The 23,532-nt window shown below is 46.3% G+C and overlaps 1 protein-coding gene across 2 annotated transcripts in view; it reads left to right on the top strand.

Annotated features, from left to right (window-relative positions):
• The window catches only part of LOC147120127 (collagen alpha-3(VI) chain-like), a 147,646-nt gene that overhangs the window by 8,340 nt on the left and 115,774 nt on the right, over nucleotides 1-23,532 (top strand). For both annotated transcript variants that reach the window (XM_085985685.1, XM_085985686.1), the window contains exons 3-4: nucleotides 4,727-5,344; nucleotides 12,090-12,701. In XM_085985685.1, the coding sequence (XP_085841811.1) occupies nucleotides 4,727-5,344; nucleotides 12,090-12,701 (1,230 nt within the window). The remainder of the gene's footprint in view (nucleotides 1-4,726; nucleotides 5,345-12,089; nucleotides 12,702-23,532) is intronic.

Below are 23,532 nucleotides of genomic sequence, written 5' to 3'. Positions count from 1 at the left end.
TTGTACTTCTAGTTCCATTAACTTTTAAATATGGTTTCCTTGTGGCTCTACACATTTTCCTCAAGTACTCCTACAGTATCACATTTACCTGCTTCTGTACAAACTGAGGCAAACTATTTATTAGGCATCTCCACCATATCCTCATTCTTAAGATGTTCATCTCTAGGTGGCCACATCCCCTCTTTAACTATCCTGTTACTTGTGTGCTTATAAAATTATTGCTGTTTCCCTTTTGTTCACTGCCAGTATTTTTTCCTACTCCTTCTTTGCCTTTCTAAACTACCTTTATACCTGCCTTTTACACTTGTTGTATGTCTCATATTATGCAGTTTGTTCTCTTATATTTAAATGTAATGGATGGGAAGCAAAAGAATGTTATTCAGAATTTTGATTTTTAAATGGTGCCTAATGGCGAGTGTTTTATTTTAAAAAGCAAAGTAACATGAGAGGGCGTTATGAAGGAACGAATAATGAAGAATCTTGAGAATTATGGAATAATAAGGATTTATGGGTGCAATGTTATTCTTGATAAATCTATTGGGGTTCTTAAAAGAACTAACAGACCTGATGGAAAGGGTGAATTCAGCAGAGAATTCTCTATTCCATTGTTCCAGTTTCTCTGTCTCCATTGCACCTGTTCTGGCGATGCCACTACACAGTCCTTGTGGAGACGACATCCCATCTTCACACTGAGGACACCCTCCATCATGTTGTGTGGCACTGCCACCATGCTAAATGGGATAGATTCAGAACAGGTCTATCAGCACAAAACTAGGCATCCACGAGGCACCATCCATCAGCAGCTGAAGAAAAGTATTCCACCACAATCTATAACCTCATGGCCTGGCATATCCCTCACTCTACTATTACTATCAAGCAAGGGGGCCAACCCTGGTTCAATGAGGAATGTAGAAGAGCACGGCAGGAGCAGCACCAGGCGTACCTAAAAATGAGGTGCCAACCTGGTGAAGCTGCAACACAGGACTACATACATGCTAAACAGCTGAAACAGCATGCTATAGACAGAGCTAAGCGATCCCACAACCAATGGATCAGATCAAAGCTCTGCAGTCCTGCCACATCCAGTCGTGAATGGTGGTGGACAATTAAACAATGAACGGGAGGAGAAGGCTCCATGAATATCCCCATCCTCAATGATAGCGCAGCCCAGCATGTGAGTGCAAAAGACAAGGCTGCAGTGTTTGCAGCCATCTTCAGCTAGAAGTGCTGAGTGGATGATCCATATTGGCCTCCTCCTGAGGTCCCCACCATCACAGAAGCCAGTCTTCAGCCAATTCGATTCACTCCACATGATATTAAGAAACAGCTGAGCACACTGGATACAGCAAAGGCTATGGGCCCTGACAACATCCCGGCTATCATGCTGAAGAGTTGTGCCCCAGAACTAGCCGCGCCTCTAGCCAAGCTGTTCCAGTACAGCTACAACACTGGCATCTTCCTGACAATGTGAAAAATTGCCCAGGTATGTCCTGTCCACAAAAAGCAGGACAAATTCAATCCGGCCAATTACTGCCCCATAGTCTACTCTCAATCATCAGCAAAATGATGGAAGGTGTCGTCGACAGTGCTATCAAGCGGCACTTACTCACCAACAACTTGTTCACTGATGTGCAGTTTGGGTTTTGCCAGGACCACTCAGCTCCAGATCTCATTATAGCCTTGATTCAAACATGGACAAAAGTGCTGAATTCCAGGGGTAAGGTGAGAATGATTGGCCTTGACATCAAGGCAGCATTTGACCGAGTGCGGCATCAAGGAGCCATAGTAAAATTGAAGTCAATGGGAATCAAGGGGGAAACCCTCCACTGGCTGGAGTCATATCTAGCACAAAGGAAGATGGTTGTGATTGTTGGAGGCCAATCATCACAGCCCCAGGATATCGCTGCAGGAGCTCCTCAAGGCAGTGTCCTAGGCCTAACCATCTTCAGCTGCTTCATCAATTACCTTCCCTCCATAATAAGGTCAGATGTGGTAATTTTTGCTGATGATTTCACAGTGTTCAGTTCCATTCACAATTTCTCAGATAATGAAGCAGTCCATGCCCGCTTGCTGCAAGACCTGGACGACATTCAGGCTGGGGCTGATAAGTGGCAAGTAACATTCACGCCAAACAAGTGCCAGGCAATGACCATCTCCAACAAGAGAGTCTAATCACCGCCCCTTGACATTCAATGGCATTACCATCGCCAAATCCCTCGCCATCAACATCCTGGGGTCACCATTGACCAGAAACTTAACTGGACCAGCCACAAAATACTGTGGCCACAAGAGCAGGTCAGAGGCTGGGTATTCTTCAGCGAGTGTCTCACCTCCTGACTCCCCAAAGCCTTTCAACCATCTACAAGGCACAAGTCAGGAGTGTGATGGAATACTTTCCACTTGCCTGGATGAGTGCAGCTCCAACAACACTCAGAACCTCGACACCATCCATGACAAAGCAGCCGACTTGATTGGCACCCCATCCACCACCTTAAGCATTCACTCCCTCCACCACCGACGCACTGTGGCTGCAGTGTGTACCATCTACAAGATGCACTGCAGCAACTCACCAAGGCTTCTTCGGCAGCACCTCCCAAACCCACGACCTCTACCACCTAGAAGGACAAGGGCAGCAGGTGTATGGGAACACCATCACCTCCAAGTTCCCCTCCACGTCACACACCAACCTGACTTGGAAATATATCACTGTTCCTTCATTGTCGCTGGATCAAAATCCTGGAACTCCCTCCCTAACAACACCATGGATGGGAGTACCTTCACCACATGGACTGTAGCGGTTCAAGAAGACGGCTCACCACCACCTTCTCAAAGGCAATTAGGGATGGGCAATAAATGCTCGCCTTGCCAGCAATGCACACATTCCTGGAACAAATTAAAAAAAACAAGGGGACATGGACCCAAGTTCAGAAGAGGGAAGCTGAACAAACTGTACACAGAGTGTATTATATATATGAATGTACATCACCAGGGAAACAGTGGGGGCAGCTAATGTCGGGAAATTAAGGAGGGTACTGGATAGGTATTTAGCAGAGGATATTAATGAAGGGTATGAGAAATAGTGTCTTGTATTATTTAAACTTTGGGACTGGCCGGATGAACCCTAAAGGTCTCTTCTGATCCTATACATTCCTATCATCAGAAGTAGCAACTTGGGGCGTCTACACAGCCCAACTGTGTGAGGAAGCTGATCTAATGTACACACTTGATTTTTTTTTAATTCGTTTATGGGATGTGGGCGTCGCTGGCAAGGCCAGCATTTATTGCCCATCCCTAGTTGCCCTTGAGAAGGTGATGGTGAGCCGCCGCCTTAAACCGCTGCAGTCCATGTGGTGAAGGTACTCCCACAGTGCTGTTAGGGAGGGAGTTCTAGGATTTTTACCCAGCGACAATGAAGGATCGGCGATATACTTCTAAGTCAGGATGGTGTGTGACTTGGAGGGGAACTTAGAGGTGGTGGTGTTCCCATGCGCCTACTGCCCTTGTCCTTCTAGGTGGAAGAGATCGTGGGTTTCGGAGGTGCTGCTGAAGAAGCCTTGACGAGTTGCTGCAGTGCATCTTGTAGATGGTACACACTGCAGCCACGGTATGCCGGTGGTGGAGCGAGCGAATGTTTAAGGTGGTGGATGGAGTGCCAATCAAGCGGGCTGCTTTGTCCTGGATGGTGTCGAGCTTCTTCAGTGTTGTTGGAGCTGCACTCATCCAGGCAAGTGGAGAGTATTCCATCACACTCCTGACTTGTGCCTTGTAGATGGTGGAAATGCTTTGGGGAGTCAGGAGGTGAGACACTCGCCACAAAATACCTAGCCTCTGACCTGCTCTTGTTGCCACAGTATTTATGTGGCTGGTCCAGTTAAGTTTCTGGTCAATGGTGACCCCCAGGATGTTGATGGTGGGGGATTCGGCCATGGTAATGCTGTTGAAAGTCAAGGGGAGGTGGTTAGACTCTTGCTTGTTGGAGATAGTCATTGCCTGGCACTTCTGTGGCGCAAATGTTAACTGCCACTTATCAGCCTAAGCCTAAACGTCGTCCAGGTCTTGTTGCATGCGGGCATGGACTGCTTCATTATCTGAGGAGTTGTGAATGGCGCTGAACACTGTGCAGTCATCAGCAAACATCCCCATTTCTGACCTTATGTTGGAGGGAAGGTCATTGATGAAGCAGCTGAAGATGATTGAGCTTTGGACACTGCCCTGAGGAACTCCTGCAGCGATGTCCTGGGGCTGTGATGATTGACCTTCAACCACCACAATCATCTTCCTTTGTGCTAGGTATGATTCCAGCCAATGGAGCGTTTTCCCCCCGATTCCCATTGACTTCAGTTTTACTTGATGCTGATCCATCTCAGTGATCTATGGCTGTGTCTCTGCTACAATTAATTGAGTTCCCCCACAAACACGATTAGTAACTCCTTCAATCCAGTGTTCTTGATGTCCTCAACATTTCTGTTCAATGGGAACAAAATATGTAAAAGCCACAATAGAAATAGGTGGAGAGAAAAAAAAGAAAATTAATCAGAATGTAAGTAACTGATTTTTAAAGTTTTTTCCGAGTAAGAGGGGTATTTAAAAGATAAATACAAGTATTCTATCTTGTTAAATAGTTCAACAAATCATAGAGCTGCTTGTCTGTGACAGTATCTTTTTTTTTCAATAACTACTAGTTTTATATGATCTGCTGTACATTACACTGTGTATTTCTTTCCAGTTTTACCAAAAGAAATGAGCAAGAGAGACATCGTCTTCCTTATCGATGGATCAGACAATGTCGGGAACACAGACTTTTCTTTTGTCCGTGATTTTCTCACAAGTATGATAGAAAACCTTGATATTGGAAGTGACAAAGTTCAATTAGGTCTGGTGCAGTACAGCAATTATCCAGAAACTGAGTTCTATCTGAACACCTATTCTTCAGAAGATGAAATTATGTCTCATGTGGAAGGACTCAGACTGAGAGGTGGGATGCCACTTAACACTGGAGCAGCGCTGGACTATGTCCTTAGAAATCACTTTACCAGGTCTTCAGGAAGTAGAAAAGAGGAAGGTGTTCCTCAGGTATTGGTGCTCATCACCGCTGGAAGGTCCAGAGATGCTATCAAACCATCTGCAGATGCACTGAAGCGAGCTGCTGTAACGATCTTTGCCATAGGAACCAGGAATACAGACCCAGCGCAGCTGAAGGAAATCGCAAGTGACCCCAGTTTGGGCCTCAGTGTGCAGGAATACCGCTCTCTGCCACATGTACAGGAACAAGTGATGGTATCATTATCAACGCTGCCTGCTTCACGAGAGCCTCCTGACGAACCAACTCTTCCCATTAAACCAGGTACTTCAGTTCATTTGCTGCATTGGCAGTAGTGTTAATACAAGTATGAAGGGTTATTATATGAGATTTTGCACTGTATCAAAAACTTTTAATATTTTTGGCCTGAAAAAAAAGATTATTTTTTATGTCACTGTTTAAAGCAGGAAAATATCACTCAACTGGAGAATTGGGGATTTATTTGATGGAGTCACTTAAGAAAATGTGTTTAGCATATGAGGAGTTATGAATTAAGGGTAAAAACAGAAAATGCTAGAAATACTCAGCAGGTCAGGCAGCCTCTGTGCATTCAACAAGTAGCCAAGCTACTTTTGAACAAGCATAGAGTGTGTGTATTTTCAGTTAAACACGGGACAGTGAATTATTTTTGTATTAAAGTTATGAAAGTTAAATGAGCAATGACAACGGGTGAAAGGATAACGAGATGGTTGGATCTGCTCATTGAATTGAGTTAGTAAAACTAGAGCATAAGATCTAGGCTGACACTCCAGTGCAGTACTGAGGGTGTACTACACGGTCGGAGCTGCCGTCTTTAGAATGAGACGTTAAACAGAGTCTGCCCTCTCAAGAGGATGTAAGCGATCCCGTGGCAATATTTCAAAGAAGAGCAGGGAGTTCTCCCCAGTGTTCTGGCCAACATTTATCCCTCAATCATCACCATCTAAAAACAGATTGGCCTGGATTTTGCAGTCAGCGACGAACGGACAGCACTAGTCGTTCATTACAACTTACACTTACACTGGAAGAGCGCATAGGTTTGGGTGTGGGTTGGGGGGGTTAAAAGTGGCAACAATGTCAGCACGTTGGCAAGCAGCTCCAACCCGCCAACTTCCGCATTAGACTGGAGAGCCTTAGGCTGCGTGCGAGCAACCCCCTCGGGAAAGGCAGGTTGCCAATCGACATATGTACATTGCTCAATTAGAGTGATATTGACCTACATTTTTGTGCTTAACGTTGGGCCCATGGGTTTCACGGGCTTCCTGGAACGCGCCAGTGAAAGCAAGACGAGTACACGGCAGCAACTCAGGGGGGTAAATCAATCTCAGGGCAATACAGCGATAAATACTCAGTACTCACAGCTGCTTTCTTAGCTGCTAGTGGGAAAGGGTTTGTTCTCAGTACTTTTGATGAGAGGTTACTGTCTACACTATGGAGGTTTGATCTATCAGATCAGGATGGGTGCCGCATATGCTGCCTTAGATTGGACCTTAGATGAGGACCAAGTTGACCAGCAACAGCACCAGCAACAGTCTGCTGGCCACAGACCTGTAGCTGTACAGGAGACAGGGGGAGCAGCAGAAAGAGGTGCAGCTTGCAGGAGGCCATATCCACCACACAGGGTGTACAGGCAGAAGCTAAGCTTCCTCGACATGTCCGACCAGCAGTGTGTCAGGAGGCTCAGGGTGTCGCGTCAGGTGGTGGCAGACGTCCACAGCCTGCTGGAACAAGACCTGCTGCCAGCTGGAGCTGGTAGCCATGCTTTACCAGCAGCTGTCAAAGTCACCACCACCCTCAACTTCTTTGTTTCTGGCTCCTTCCAGGGCTCTACCGGAGACATTTGCAGGATCTCCCAGTCGGCGGCACAGAAATGCATAAGACAGGTCACTGATGGCTTGTTCGCCAGGGCCGCCAATTATGTCAACTTCGCCAGCGATGACACCAGTCAGAATGAGCGGGCGCTCGGATTTGCGGCTCTGGCTGGCTTCCCACAGGTGCAGGGCATCGTCGACTACACACATGTGGCAATTAAAGCACCCACAGATCACCCGGGAGTGTTCGTCAACCACAAGGGCTTCCACTCCATCAATGTGCAGCTGATGTGCAACCATAAAATGATCATTATGCAGATGTGCGCACGATTCCCAGGCAGCTGCCATGATGCTTTCATCCTGCGGAAGACCACACACCCAGACGTCTTTGCACCCAGAAGCAGACTTACCGGCTGGTTGCTAGGAGACAAGGGATACCCACTTAAAATGTAGCTGAAGACACCTCTCAGAAATCCAAGGAATGAGGCCCACCAGTGCCACACTGAATGCCCTATCACCACCAGATGTGTCATTGAATAAGCCTGAAGATGCGATTCAGATGCCTGGACAGATCTGGAGGCGCCCTTCAGTACACACCAGCCAGGGTCTCCAGAATGGTCGTTGTGTGCTGCGCTCTGCACAACATTGCACAGCAACAAGGTTTTGGACACAAAGGACCAAGGTGCAAAACGCAGAGACTCTTCAGAGGATTCCGAGGAGGAGGAAGACGAGGAGGAGGAAGATGATGAGGGCAATGCACCACCAGCGATGCACACTGCTGCCCGGGATGCCCTGATTATTGCGATTATTAGGTTCCACCAGTACACCAATCTAACAACCACATGCAAAAGCTACATTTGCCCCCTGCCCGCCCACCCCCCACCGCCCCATGCCGCTAACACAAAGCAGTCCTGCCAACAACCAAGCATCCTTTTCACATCCACCCATTGGTCGCCGTCAATTCAGATTTTGCCACTCATCATCAAACAACTGAAAAGGCCACATGCCAGCCAGAAATCAAGAATGGGCAAGACAGGAAAGTGGTGCAAAAAATAATATTTATGTGCTTCAGGTAAAGAACAGAAACTTAACAATATAACAATGTCTAAGACACCCATGTGCACACCCTTGTGCAGCTACAAACTTTAATCTTATTTTTCCTAGCGTTTCTACATGGTGCAACCTCAGTAGCTTGAGCAGAGGTAGAGGCAGGTGGTTCAGATCCCTGCTCTGACTGTTGAGCTGCTCTTGGCTGATATCCTCTGGGTTTTGGAGCCAGTGAGGGCCCCGCCAAAGACTGCTCCACCTGCACCATCTCATGGCCCAGCCCCACTTCACTGCTACCACTGTGCTGGAGCACACTTCGCTGCAAATCATTGGGGCGCTGCAAAGACAAGGCTAGGTTATTGATCATCCTACTTAAGATGGCATCCAGAGTCTGCAAGCCCTTGTTCAAGGCCTGCATGCATTCATTTGATTGCTGCGTTTGATGCCCCATGCAGTTGGCCACTGTATCCATAGAAGAAAGACATCATCGCACTGGTCTGCAACAGAAACCCGCTCATGCTTGAGGTGGATCCTCTAATCTCTCTGCAATCGTAGACAGTGTGCTTGGAGCACCTGTCAGTACATCGCACATTCTCTGCTGCTCCTCAATGATTCTCTTCTTCATCGACGGCCCCCGGGATACAGCATCTGTGTCCAGCTGATCAGAGCTCTGAGAGGACTGTGCCCTCCAACGTGGACTCTCCACTGCTGTCCCTGACTCCACCATCTGCTCTTGCTCACTTGTGAAGTGCGAATCACCAGGTGAAAACCCAACTATCTCTCTAACTGTCCCATCAAAGTGCGAGTAGCTGAGCTGGTGCATGGTCTGCATGAGTCCTGTGACGGTGCACCCTCAGAGGGATTCAGCCCCTCTAAGGAATCATCGTCCGTGACCTCCACCAACTCCTGCTGCACTCATGAAGACACCGTGGAGATAAAGCACATGAGTGGGTACCGTCAATTTAAGAATTTTGGAAGTTATCTTTATGAACATGATCATATTTCACTCACTGTTGATATCAAGCCAACATGACTGAGTATTGTATGATATGTGGCTGGCTAATATTTAATTTTGCCACCAGGTAGCTGGGAGGCCCCCGTCTCTCCTTCTCCAAAGGCCAGGCACGCCGAGACCCCGCTGATCTCCAGCGCCGTCTCCTCTGCACTTGGGAGTTGTGAGATCTGTGGAGGGCCACCTCTGATTCTCTGTCAATCCCTGGTGTTCTGTGCTCTCTTCTCCTGCAAGGAGGGAAAGAACAGGTCTATAATTGTGAGTAATGCTGTGTATGCAACTGATGGATGAAGTGCATTTGGTGAGGGTGACTATGAGGGTTAAGCATTCAATTGCATAAGGATAAGGGTGCGTGGCCGTGGTGGATAGATAGATGGGGATGTGAGGAAGTGCATAGACAGAGACGGATGGACGCACATGCAAGGTAAGTTGGTGTGAGGAGTAATGTGCTAGAGTAGGCTTGAGAAGGCAGAGTGAGGGGGTGTGGTGATGCGCACATCAGGATGTAGGTGAATATGCAACTGAACTCACCTTTCTTGACCTGCTTAGGTCATTAAACCACTTCCTGCACCACATCCAGGAGCGTGGTGCTATACTCTTGTTGCTCACCTCCTCTGCCACCTCCAACCACGCCTTCTTAGTTTCTGCTGCACGTTTCCTCCTCCTATTGCTCCTTCTACTCCTCATAGCCCCCAGCAACACATCCAGGGAGATATCATTGAACCGGGGTACTCCCTTCCATTTTTCTCCTTCCTCCTTTCTTCCCCAGAACTCCAAAAACCTCCAAATTGCATCTTTGGATTGTCCCTTTAAATACTGGAGTTGAGAAGTTGAGATTGCATCATGTGGGTCCTTATCGCGCTTTGGAAGGGAAACCAGGAAGTAAATTGATATTGAGGTGGCTGGGTTAAAAAGCCACTGGTAGACACACTTAACATATTTCCAGGTTTCCCACGCAATACTGGACAACCCCACCCACCCACCCCACTCCCAGCGCGCCTGCAAGTTAATATCGGGGCCACAGAGTCTAAACCAGGAAGTGTAAGTTGGAATATTTAATTCAATACTAAATCATGTACAAAAAGTGAAATAAACAGAGGGTCAGAAAGACGGGATTAAAAAAGAGATATAAAGAGGCAAAAAGAAAAAGTAAAAAAACATTCTTTAAATTTTTTAGAATCTCCAACAATAATTAAAATCTGAAGGATCCACACTTGTTTGGCAGCAATTAAGACTTATCCAGTCGTTAAAAATTCACTTACACATGAATAGACAAGACCTATCTTTTTCTGGCATGTTTAGTGGGTATCTAGTGGGTAAGTACCACAACTTCACACACTTCATGTATGTAAATGTCGAGTCTCTCGGCGAGGTACTGGTGCAGTAAAGCTTCTGGAGGAGCAGGGCAACTCGGACAGCAGCTCCCTGATTTCTGCATTTAAGTACGCATGTGCAGACATCGAAATTTGCTTGCTGATTTATTCCTTAGCAATGGTGAGTGCGATTAGCCTCACTGTTATTTCTACCGTAATACCTGGGCCAAAATCTGGTCAATATCACATTGCTGTTTGTGGGACCTTGCTGTGCGCAAATTGGCTGCACCCTTTCCTACATTACAACAATGACTACACTTCATAAAAGTATTTCATTGGCTGTGAAGCACGTTGGGATGTCCTGAGGTCACAAAAGGCACTAAAAGAAAGTCATACTAACTGAAATCGTCACAGGAAGAGATAATGGCCCAGTAATTCCGGGCACAATGCACGAGTAAGGACGGGGTACTCACGCGTGTGCCCGGAAGAATTGCCGGTTTTCAGCATGCACAGCGCATGCGCTGAAAACCGGCATTTCCTGTCCTCTGACCCAAGGGGTTAAGAGGCAGTACACGCGCGACTGTACAGGCAGCGCGTGCGCAGTGAAATTCCTTTTTTTTTTCCAGAGTTGCCCGAGTGTAAAGGCCTCCGGTTTTTACGCGTGGAAAAACCAGACGTAAGTATTTAGTTTTACAGGTAAGTGGGCTTTTAGTACAATGTAGAAATTTTTTTTCCACAGGTTTGTTATTTTTAAAGAATTTACAGTAAGGTAAGTTTAGTTTTAGACCCTATTTTTTTAAAATTTATTTTTTACAAAAAATTGATTAATTGTTTAAAACATTTTTTAAAACTTATTTATAGTTAATATAATCAGTGGGATGTTTTTTAAAATTGTATTTAAAGTTAAAGTAGTGTTTTGGCAGCCCATACTTTTCATGAGTTTGACAGCTCTTACTGTCAAACTCATGAATGAGTTTCCCCTCCCCTGATTGGTTGTACAGTGCTCACCTGATCCCAGCCGGCACATCACACTAACTATGCCGCTGGATCAGGTAAGCACATCACGCCGACATCTGAACCGGGCCTGTGACAGGAAATGCGAGCAGGCCCGGGCTTCAGGTGTCGGCGCGCAGGGTGAGTGCACATCGGGGGCTTGCACGCGCGGCAAACTCCCGATCCTAATTTCAGGGCCATTGTAAGTTAGATAGTTTACATAGATTAAAAGAAAGAAAAGAACTGCATATATAAAAGTCATCAAGAAAAGAATCACTTAGCATTACAATGCAATTCTTACTTTTTTCCACTCAATTAGATGGATAGTTGTATTATATCCATGTTAGTTATATGCTTGTTTGTTGATTGTTTAATAAATTTGACTAAAATTTCAAACTTAAAATATGGTCTGGTGTGATGGTCTATCACTTTCAAAGATTGGAAAAAAATCCTACAGAGCAATAGAATAAATTCCAGTAGTTTAAAAATAATTACCAGACCAGGCTTGCCATTCGTTATCCTGGCTATGTTATTTAAAGCTTACCCAGATCACAAGGCAAGGATAGACCTTTTGGAAGTTATGGGGTGGTGGGACTCACCCACAAGAGTGATCTAAGACACTGGACCTAAAATAATCCATAGCAAGGGTGGAAAAGATCTCAAAACTTTTCTCCCCATCATGTGTATATTAAAAAAAAAGGAAATGGAAAGAACATCGCTCAGAACTTCAGCTAATTATTAAACTTACTGATGACAATTCCTCTTTAACGGATAAAAACAACTATTGTAACCAGTTAAATATTTCAACAAAATATAGCTCTCCACATCTGTGACACTGTTTTTTTCACTTCTAGCAGAACAAATAAGGAAGAGAGACGTTGTCTTCCTTATCGATGGATCAGACAATGTTGGGAACACAGATTTTTCTTTTGTCCGTGATTTTCTCACAAGTATAATAGAGAACCTCGATATTGGAAGTGACAAAGTTCAATTAGGTCTGGTACAGTACAGCAATTATCCAGAAACGGAGTTCTATCTGAACACCTATTCTTCAGAAGATGAAATTCTGTCTCATGTGGAAGGACTCAGACTGAGAGGTGGGATGCCACTTAACACTGGAGCAGCGCTGGACTATGTCCTTAGAAATCATTTTACCAGGTCTTCAGGAAGTAGAAAAGAGGAAGGTGTTCCTCAGGTATTGGTGCTCATCACCGCTGGAAGGTCCAGAGATGATATCAAACCATCTGCAGATGCACTGAAGCGGGCTGCTGTAACGATCTTTGCCGTAGGAGCCAGGAATACAGACCCAGCGCAGCTGAAGGAAATCGCAAGTGACCCCAGTTTGGGCCTCAGTGTGCAGGAATACCGCTCTCTGCCACATGTACAGGAACAAGTGATGGTATCATTGTCAACGCTGCCTGCTTCACGAGAGCCTCCTGACGAACCAACTCTTCCCATTAAACCAGGTACTTCAGTTCATTTGCTGCATTGGCAATAGTGTTAATACAAGTATGAAGGGTTATTAGGAGATTTTGCACTGTGTCAAAAACTTTTAATCCTGTTTGCCAGCTACCCCGTGGCCTCAGAGGTAATTATTGTTTGTATCACTGTCCAAAGGTCCAGCAAGGTAAACAGTATCATTCAACTGGGAATGTTGAGGGTTTCTTTGATGGAGTAATTTGAGAAAAAGTATTACACATTTCAGGAGTTATTAATTTAGGATCTTCATTAAAGAGATAAAACAGGCGTTAAATCCAGCAACTAAATGTTTGAAAGATTTAGACACCTCTTTACAAAGTTCCCCAAACAGAGAAGCAATAAGTGCTAAACTATTAATTTAGCTCCTATTGGGTGAGTAGGATCAATTAAACACTCTACAAACTCGTAACATACAACTCCAATGGTCACTGCTATTTTGAAGTAAGCTTCTACTTTGAAATGAGGTTACAAAACATCAGCAGTCTTTTAGATAAATCAGTTTTAATTACTGTTAACTGTGATAAATCCATTTAGTGGAACAAGGACTCAAAGAGGTGATATCTTAGAATTAACACGAGTACTTTATTAACAACTGGGAAACACGTTTACAGACTGCCTGCATCAGCATCCTGGCATTCCACCTTGTGCTGACCTATGCAGGAAGCAAAACCTCTGACCTTAACAGGAAGCAAACCTCTGACCTTAGTAGCAGCATTGGCTACAGCACCACCTGGTGGATAACCTTAATCATAACATCCCAGATTACTATATCCCTTCCCCCTTAAGATTTCAGTATGAATTTCTTAACAAACAACCATTCCTGAGGGTCACATAAGGAGTCTCCATTCATCATGTTCCATACTTGATGAATCTAACAGTTCAGTATCAATGATTATGAGGAACATCTTCCCCATGAATGGACCCGCATAATCTAAGTGCAATCTTCTCCATGGTTTATCCGGTCACTCCCAGGGGTGGAGAGGAGCCACTGCTGGTGCCTTCCAGTGTTCCTGACAAGTGCTGCATGTCTTGACTAGATTTTCTATCTCCTCATCTAGCTTTGGCCACCATAAGTAACTCCTAGCCAAGGCTTTCATGCGCGAGACCCCAGGATGACACTGATGTAGTTGCTCTAGGATAGACTGTCGTGCTGCCTGTGGAATAATCACTCGTGCTCCCCACAACACGCAACCATCCTGCACACTCAGCTCTGTTTTCCTGACACTGTAGGTTGTGAAGTCAGCCCCTTCCGGATGCTGTGGCCATCCCCTCACCACATATTCTCGAATTCTAGACAGTACTGGATCTTTACTTGTCCATGGTCTTACTTGCTCTGCACTCACAAGTGCCGTGTCAATGTCCTCCAACATCAAAACTCTGTCCTCTGGAGCTGCACGGATAGGTGTGCCTGGCAGTGGAAGACGGTTCAAGGCATCTGCGTTCCCATGGTACTTGCCCGCCTTGTAGACGATGACATACTCATATGCCCTCAACGTCACTGCCCACCTCTGGATCCGGGGTGACACCATCTGTGGAACTGCTTTCATTTCATTGAAAAGAGAGAGAAGAAGTTTATGATCGGTGCATATGGTGAACTTCCTGCCATATATGTACTTGTGGAACCTCTGTAACCCAAACATTACTGCTAACCCCTCTTTGTCTAACTGGGAATAGTTTTTTTCTGCTGGTGTTAGAGTTCGGGACATAAACCCTATTGGTCTTTCAGTTCCATCTTCCATGCAGTGTGAAAGAACTGCCCCCACCCCGTAAGGTGAAGCATCACAAGAGAGAATGGTGTCTTTCTCTGCATTGTAGTGAACCAGCACATCCGATGACAGCATCAGTTTCTTGGACTGTTCAAATGAAACCCCCTGCTCCTCTCCCCACTGCCACTGTGTCTCCTTGCGCAGTAGTTTGTGAAGAGGTGCTAACACAGTTGACAAGTTTGGTAAAAACCTGTTATAATAGTTCAGCAGTCCCAGGTAAGCTTTTAACTCAGCCACATTTGTAGGAGCAGGGACGTCCTGCAGTGCTTGTATCTTCTCCTTGAGTGGATGGAGCCCAGTGGCATCCACTCTGTGTCCCAGGAACACTGCCTCATTCCCCAGGAAAGTGCACTTACTCCTCTTGAGCCGGAACCCTGCTCTCTCCAATCTCTGTAGTACCTCTCTCAGAGTGCTCAGATACTCCTGGTCGGTTCTTCCCGTCACCAGAATGTCATCCAGATAGATGGAAACATGTGGAATCCCTTGCAGTACACCTTCGATTGTCCTCTGGAAGATAGCTGGACTTAGATGAGACACCAAACGGTAAGTGGTTATATGTAAACAAGCCCTTGTGTGTATTTATGGTGACATACTTCTTTGATTCGTCATCCAGTGTAATCTGCAAGTAGGCATGACTCATATCCAACTTTGTGAATTTCTTTCCTCCAGCCAGGTTTGCAAAGTGATCCTCTGTTTTGGGAATAGGATACTGCTCTAGTTTGGACACGCGATTGACAGTCAATTTATAGTCTCCACAGAGTCTTACCGAATTGTTCGGTTTTAAAACAGGTACTATGGGAGCTGCCCATTCCAAACATTTCACTGGCTCCAGTATGTTCTCTCTCAATAGACGGTCAAGCTCAGCCTCTACCTTTGGCTTCATGGCATAAGGCACAAGTCGTTGTTTAAAAAACCTTGGCGGTGCCCCCTTGTCTACATAAATCTTAGCTGGGGGGCCATTAAATGTGCCAAGTTCCTCCTTGAACACACTCTCATGTTCACTCAACACTTCTTGCAAAGTCAACTGTTTGCCCGCATCTATTTGATGTACTGCTCCCCAGTCTAATTTAAGTTCTTTTATCCAGCCCTGACTTAACAGGTTTGGTCCGGTACCCAATACTATAACTACAGGTAGCTGTTCCACTGTGTCCCTGTGTTGCACAGTTACCTTAGCTGTACCTAATGTTGCTACTCGTTCACCTGTATATGTTTTAAGATGCAGGGAGCAAGGCTTTAACTCTGGAACTTTTGCACGGTTCCACAATTTTGAGTACTCTGCCTTGTTCATTATGGTCAGGCCGCACCCTGTATCCACTTAAAAGTTCACCTTAGAGTCATTTACTGTCAGTTGCAATGTGATAGGAGCCACTTTTGGAATGTTCTCTAACATGCTATACATTATGAACATGTCCTCTTCTTCCTCAGCTTCCCCGCTGATGTGGTGTGCTCCATGTTTTTTCACTTCTCTCCCTTGGTTTTGCTGTCCTCCCCCTTTTGGTTTGGATTCCTCCACAGGTGATTTCACCCTGCAAGCTCATTTTATGTGTCCTTGTTTCCCACACTTGTAGCACTTTACCTCCAGAAACCGGCATTCACTCACCAGGTGATCGCCCTTGCATCTATAACATGCCTTCACATGCTCATGTTGTGGTTTCTGACGCATGTTCAACTTGTGCACAACAATCTGACCTGCAACTTGCGTAGCATTAGCCCTGTCTGAACCCTGTATTTCTTTTACATCTCGGTTCGCTGTCTCTATGGCTTGAGCAAGTTCCAATGCTTTTTCATAAGTAAGCCCAGTCTTGGATAATAATCTACGCTGCATTCGGTCGTCCATAATTCCGCAAACTAGCCTATCTCGCAGCATTTCCTTCAGGTTGTTCCCATAATTGCAATCTTGTGCTAATTTACGCAACACCGCTACATAGTCCATTACGCTCTCTTCCTCTTTCCTGTTCCTTGAATTAAACTTGAACCGCTGAACAATCTCACTAGGCTTAGGGTTGAAATGTTCTTTTAGCAAAGCCACTAATTAAATAAATGATTTGTCTCCAGGCTTTTCAGGACTGAGCAGATTTTTCATCAAACTGTAGGTTTGGCTTCCCACTGAACTAAGCAGAATGGCTTTCCTTTTTCCGGCATCATTTATTTAATTTGCTTCGAAAAAATAACCCAACACTTCACAGTATTCTTCCCAGGTTTGTGCTTGAATATCAAAAGCGGAAACCGTTCCTACCGTGGCAGCCATGCTCTCTTCCAGCTTGTAGCTAACTTTAGCTCGTGATTTTGTTGTTTAAACGTCCCGGCAGACTTTTCTTCTTTATGCAGGGTCCTTTAGTTGCCTCATCGCCAAATGTGATAAATCCATTTAGTGGAACAAGGACTCAAAGAGCCGATATCTTAGAATTAACACGAGTACTTTATTAACAACTGGGAAACACGTTTACAGACAGCCTGCATCAGCATCCTGACATTCCACCTTGTGCTGACCTATGCAGGAAGCAAAACCTCTGACCTTAACAGGAAGCAAACCTCTGACCTTAGAAGCAGCATTGGCTACAGCACCACCTGGTGGATAACCTTAATCATAACATCCCAGATTACTATATTAACATCCTTTGTTTTGTTGAGGGAGTGTGGAACATCAGAAGGATCAGGGTAAACCAACTTACATTACTTTCATTTATTTTCACACGACTTTAAACCGAGTGACTCATGTGCCCATTCGCCATGAAGGTGACTGAGTACAGCCTATGGACATGCATGGTAAAATATTGAATATTATCTGGGGTGTGAACTGAAGCTACTGTTTAAGAATAGATGGGGAACTCACAGGACCTATCTCTCTTGAAAGTGGAATGAGGCAGAATTGGCCACTATCATCCATTATATTCATGACTTCATCAAGAAGTCTTGGATTGAATCAAAAAGGAGGGTCTTGTAGCACTTGTTCTGGGCATTTCTGAAAGAGGTGCAGTATTCCTTTCTTCAAATAATATTGTACTGTTATTTGAATCATCTGGGGATCTAGTGTGTGCTGTCCTCAAGAATAATAGGCTAACCAGTGAGGTGTGGTGGTGGATGCTCTCAGTGCTGAATTATGGCTTTGCATGATTGGTACAAATTTCACAGGTCCGCTCTAGATATTATTTTAGGTTCAGTATGACCTGCCGCATCCCTGCTGCTGTTATAGGATAAACTCACTTACAGGTCAGCTGCCCCTGAGCTGACTGGTATCATACCCAGCCCTGGAGCCTCTCAATCTCTCTGATTTACTAGAGAGTGAAGTCTCTTGTGTCTCTCAGAGTTTGGGTGCCTGTCCAAAGGAAGAGAGCAAAACAACATATTCACTGCGTATGGTCGCACACCAGTTGATGGAGTGGAATCCCTTTCAGTTGTGGTACATCTCAGAGCTGGCATGTGGCGCCTGCAAAGTGACATGCATGCAGTCGACAGCACCCTGCACCATGGGGAAGCCTGCAATCCTCGCAAAGCTGTGTGCTCGCTTCAGCTGCTGCTCTCTGACAAGAGAGAATGTAATGATGTCAGATCTTTTTGAATAGAGAACCTCAGTGACCTCCCTTACACAACAGTGGACACTAAACTGAGAGATTTTGCAAATATCTCCAGCTCCAGCCTAGAAGGAGCCTGATGCATAAAGCTTCGTGACCATGGGCACCTTCACAGCCACTGGCAATGTGGTCCTTGCCCTGCTCTGAGGTTGCAGTTGTGGCTGCAGCAGGTGGCAGATTTCAGTGGGGATGTCCTTGGTGAAGTGCAGACGTCTGACACACTGTTCCTTACTGAGGTTCAGGTCGGAGAATTGCTGGACGGATATGGCCTCCTGCTGGGAGTCCTTCTCCCCCTCTTCCTCCTCCCTCTTCTAGCAGCTTGCTCTGCTGTGTGTCACCTCAGTTCATTCACCCAGTCATGCTGTATTCCAGGAATGCCTACTACCGCACCCATATCTGGGAACAAGTGGCTCGTGCAGCACCTGCAGTCCTTTAGCATCTGCCACACCACTCCTTGTAGCCTTCACCAACTTTAAATAATAGAAAGCACCAGGCACTTGTACAATCACAACAACAGCCAGTAGAAATCAATCAGCAACTAACCTGTAATTCGTTGATGATCCCTTTAAAAAACGCTGGTGGAGTGGTCCTTCCTGCTGCTGAACATGTGTCAGCTCTGCGAGCTTAAGAGAGGGTGTTAGCTGAAGAGTTCAGCTCCAAAATGGCAGCGCTGGCCTCAAAACAGCATTACACTCACCGCACGTACACTAAGGCCCTCACCAATATGGCATCCGATGTGACTTGCAGCAGAAGTGTGTGTGCTGCAGACCCATTTTGGAACCAAAATGGCACTCGTAGCGCCGATAAAACGATTGTCCTGGTTTTGCGCCAGACTGTTAATTGCTCGGTTAAATGTATGACAATCAATTATTTTTGAATCCAAGCGTCAGTTATGAAATCCAAAGAAACCATGGCATCTGGTGAAAGGATGGCTGGATCTGTTTGTTGAGTTGAATTAATGGAAAATATTCAAACTGAGTAAAATGTTCACATGAAAAGATAAGATTAATTAGCTAGTTCCTGAAGATTTATAAGAGAAGGACTATGTATATAGAACTCAGCACTAGATTGCAACTCTTTTTATTGTTTTTTCCCCAATCGAGACTTTAGATAGTAAGGGAGGGAATTCTCCCATTCAGGGTGGACTTCTGCCCACCCTGTAGATCTGCCCCAACCTGACCCATGTTTCTTGGCTAGGGTTCATTCCGTATGCACGGCGGTCTCCCAGTGGGAGTAAGAGGAAGCCTGCCTGTGCAGAGATATTGTTGGAGAAGAAGAGGCGGTGAGGTACGTTAAAGGAGCTGGTGCCCAAAAGATAGAAGCAAGGCTCCCATTGAAGATCCTGATCGAGCCTGAAGCCTGAGCTACAAGCCCTCTCTCTCTAAGGGGGGAACTTAGGGCTTTTACCACTACTTCCTGGGACCTATAATCACCTTCCACTTGACACTCCAGGAAGTGGTGGTAGATGGAGCAGATAGCAATGAAGTTCATGGGGACCCAGCCCTGCCTCCCACCCACTGTAATTTGCTTACGGCAGCCAGGGAAGGTGTGACCGGCAGTGGACCCAGCTAGCCGGGGTGGAGAGGGAAGTTCCGGTCGGGGCGGGAAGCCTCACTGTCTGGAATTTCCCTCATGCTTCATTGGAGGAGAATTCTCCTCTAAATTTTCTACTGCAAATATAGAATTGTATTATATCCCTGTTATTTGCTTGTTCGTTATTGAAAGACTGGAAAAAAAATCCTATGCAGGCATAGAATAAATTCCAGGGGGTCGAGCTTCTTTCTGTTTTCGCTAGTTATATCAGTGCAATCCAGGTGGAATTGACCGAACCAGCGCCAAAGATCGGGAAATTTAAACATAAGGGAGTTACGCCCAAAGGGGGAAAAATTCGGTTGCTTTGCGCCTCCCGTTAGCGCTAATGGGGTGCAAAGCAACTAGCGCCCGGGCGCAGCGATGCTTGCGCCACTTGCGTAATTGACCAGACATTTTGCGGTGGCACTAAACACTACCACCACGATCTCCTGCGCCCGCAGATCGTGATGTCAGTCGAGCGTGCAACGCCCCGGTAGCACCCCAGACCAGATATTGAGTCGCGCCCCCTGCCTTTTGTAGGGGGTGGCGCGTGAGCCCAGTCAGTTATGCCTCTGACTGCCTGTGAGCGGTTCGAATCGTTCCCACGCCCCAGAGATTCTCGACACCGGACTTAGGTACAGGTAGCGATACAGAAAAGACTCGAGTAGACAGGTGGTTTGGATGTAAGCAAAACTCAAGATTTTATTAAACAGAAAAATTAACACAGTCTTATGAGAAGTTACCAGTATATAAAATTACAGGCAAATACAAATAACTATATGCTTATACAGGGAATGGGGAACACACGGCACAATCCCCTTATCCTTATCCCACCCCCTATACCTAACTAGATTAAGCTATGAGGGGCCAGAATTTATGCTCACCAATCAAAAGGGTGTGTTGGACTCAAAACAGCGGTGGGGTTCGGGGTTCGCTCTTGGTGCTCTCTGGAGCCTGCGGTCATCACGTGGTCTCCGGGCGCTACAAGGGCATTGTCCAGGTTCGAGTACCCCAAAGTTAAAGGCCTAGAAATTTGGTTTTGGCGCAGCGAGGGCTTTAGCGCCGGAAGTTAGTGCCGGCGCTAAGTCCCCCTGCGCGCGCCAAAAATTCAGTAGCGCCGCGCCCAAACGGCTGCCGGCGCTACTGAGGGGTCTCAGCGCCTCAAAACTGGCGCCATGCGCCGCATTGCGGCGCTATTCCGGCGCTGCGGCGCCCGCTGCGGTGCGGCAGGCTCGGGAAGTGCAGGCCTCCTCCTTCCGTTAAGGAGGAGCTGCCTGCACCCGGCCGCGGCCCGCGATAATCTTTTTAAAAATGAGCCCGGCACCTCGGACAAGTGCCGGGCTTGCTTCTGTTCCGGGGGGGGTGGGGGGGAAGTCCGGGGAGGGAGCTGCGGCCAGGCGGCCGGCGGGAAAGCGGCCGGCCGCCGCGGGGCCTTTAATGCGCCGGCGCAAAGTTCTGTAAGGCACCTCTGCCAGAACGTTGCTTGCGGCTGCCACGGGCGAGGCGGCTGCAACTCAATTTCCGAGTTCGGGCGGGTTACCATGGCAACCGGGACACTGCGCACACCGATGATGTCATCGGTGCCGGCGCAGCGCTACCGGCCTAACGCCGATTTAGGGCCCCTGTCAATTTCTAAACTGGCCATAACTTCGGCGCTAGGCCCTCTAGCGCCTCAAAAGCGGCGCTAAGGCCAGTGAATTTCTAGGCCAAAGTCTCTGTTTGGGTACTTTACCTTGCAGGGATGATTCCTCTTCTTCGGCCGACAGTTTGAGTTTGTATGAAGATAGTCGCAGGTTGGCTGAGGCTGAAGGCCCGATGATTCGAAGTCTACCCTCAGTTCACCTCCTCAGTTCGTCTCCTCAGTTGGTCTTCCTCAGTTGGTCTTCCCTCAGTTGGTCTTCCCTCCTCCCCTCGTCGCGTCCCGCCTCGCCTGGCCTGAATTGTACGTGTCAGCCCGATGCAGTGCCTGGGTGATTTCCAGATGGAGTGGCAAAAGGCACGGGCAAAGGCCAGGGGGTAAGCGCGGGACGAGGAAAGAGCGACAGCCACGAGGGCGAGGGGCAGAAGAGCCGAGCAGAGAGAGAGAGATTGCTACCCGGGGCCTTCAATTATACTCTTTTCGAAAACCCTTATCTGCGCGCCAAATCAGGTTAGTTCTTTGTCTTAATCTTGGCGGGCTATTTTAAATAATGGTAGCGATCCATACTAACTGTTTTTAGATGGCCGGTAATCGCATCTACCGGCCCGATAATTGACTTGTTTTGTCATGAATGTTCCTTGATGGGCCTGTCCAGCCTCGATGGCGCTCTTAATCTGTTTCCGATTATATGAGTAAACTGCTTGATGGCCTTAACTGTAGGCCTAACTGAATTTAGATTTGTCTCCAATTCGGTCTAATACATAATTCAAAATCCTGTCTGGTTTCAAAATACAAAGTTTCTCGTCACAGAAACTGTAGCTTTGGTTTCGATTTCTCCACAAGCTGTCTGTGTTGCAGAGTCCCAGTTTTAAAATCTCACAGGCTTTCTGCCATGAGGCACGGACGCCATCTTGGGTACCCTTTTTGATTTAAAATGTCCACGTAGGGTCCCGTTTATTAATAACAACCTTTGGGGAAATGTAGAAATTTAGCAAATCTTACACTTTCCGCCTGCCGCTAGCAACGACAGGTAGAGGGGAACGTTTTTCAGTTGGGAAGGGACTGGGAGAGCGCTATTTAAAGGCGGCCGCTTCCTGCCTTGTTTTGTTGCCGACATTTTTGCACCATGCATTCTGAGAGAGAGAGAGACTTCTGGAGAGATTCAATGCTGTGTGAAGGAGTTTTGGGTACTGAGCAGCACTTTGCAGGTTCATTTTGATTTGATCTTCCTTGCATTGATTTAGAAGAGCCTATGGGGGCTGCACTCTGAGCTCTTTCCCTGGGCCTCTCTATTGTTCCTTCCAGCGGATTTGATGTACAGGTCTCTCCAGGCCGAGATTCAAGGTTGCAATGAGCAGGGTGTGGATGGAAAGCAAGATTGACCCTCCCCTTTAAGAACTGGCCGGGGCCATGTGTCTGTGTTCCATTGCTGACTGACATCACATGAGCTTCGCCAGCGCTCGGAGGTAGTGCCTCGCTCCTCGGCGTTAGCGCCTTAAGAGAGGTATGTAGCACCTGATTTAGCACTCCAATCACCTCCAGAGGCAATAGAAGTCAAGTTTGCAGTCGGAGGCTATAATTAGCGCCAGGCACTAAACTTTGTGCCCAGACGATAATTGCACCCCAAACGGGGCGATACCGAATTTCTCCTCCAAAGTCTCTTGTGTTCGTGCTTTCCGTGATCTTTTACACTAGTACAGGCTACAATTTGCCCGGATCAGGCCCCAACCACTAAACTGGCCACACCCCCAGGTCAAGATTTTGAGATTCTGCCAATTGGGCTGGTTCGGGAAGGCTCTTCAAACAGCACTCATTTTCTTAGGTGCACATTTAAAAAGAATTTCATTTAAAAAAAATTAATTTACTAAGAAACTGACTAGTATACACCAATGAAAGCAAGAAATGGTTCAATATAGTTTTTTTTAAGTCATTTTCAGTGATTTTAAATCCAGTTACTTACAGGTAAAGGACTGGACATTTTTATTAAAAAGGCTTATTTTTTCTGATAAACCCATTTTCAGCTGTAAGAATAAAACTGCGTCAGGTTACCACTCTTAAATATATCAAGGTATATTTTTTAGTGGTTAAGAAAAAAAAATGATTACGTTCTTTTACACTGCCCGATTGCACTGGTTCATGGAGGATTTTACGATTGTGATTATGCAAATGAGTTTGAGTGGAAACTTGAACCATAAATTCACTTTGGAAATCTAGCACAATTTTGAGCGCAATTTGCGCCCGGATTGCCTATTGCGCCCAAAGCAGAAAC

Source organism: Somniosus microcephalus, chromosome 4 (genome assembly GCF_052327205.1).
Source record: "Somniosus microcephalus isolate GS21.2 chromosome 4, FLI_Smic_1.0, whole genome shotgun sequence".
Lineage (NCBI taxonomy): Eukaryota > Metazoa > Chordata > Chondrichthyes > Squaliformes > Somniosidae > Somniosus > Somniosus microcephalus.
Note: the sequence above shows the minus strand (reverse complement) of the source record. Positions and strands in the feature narration are given on the sequence as shown.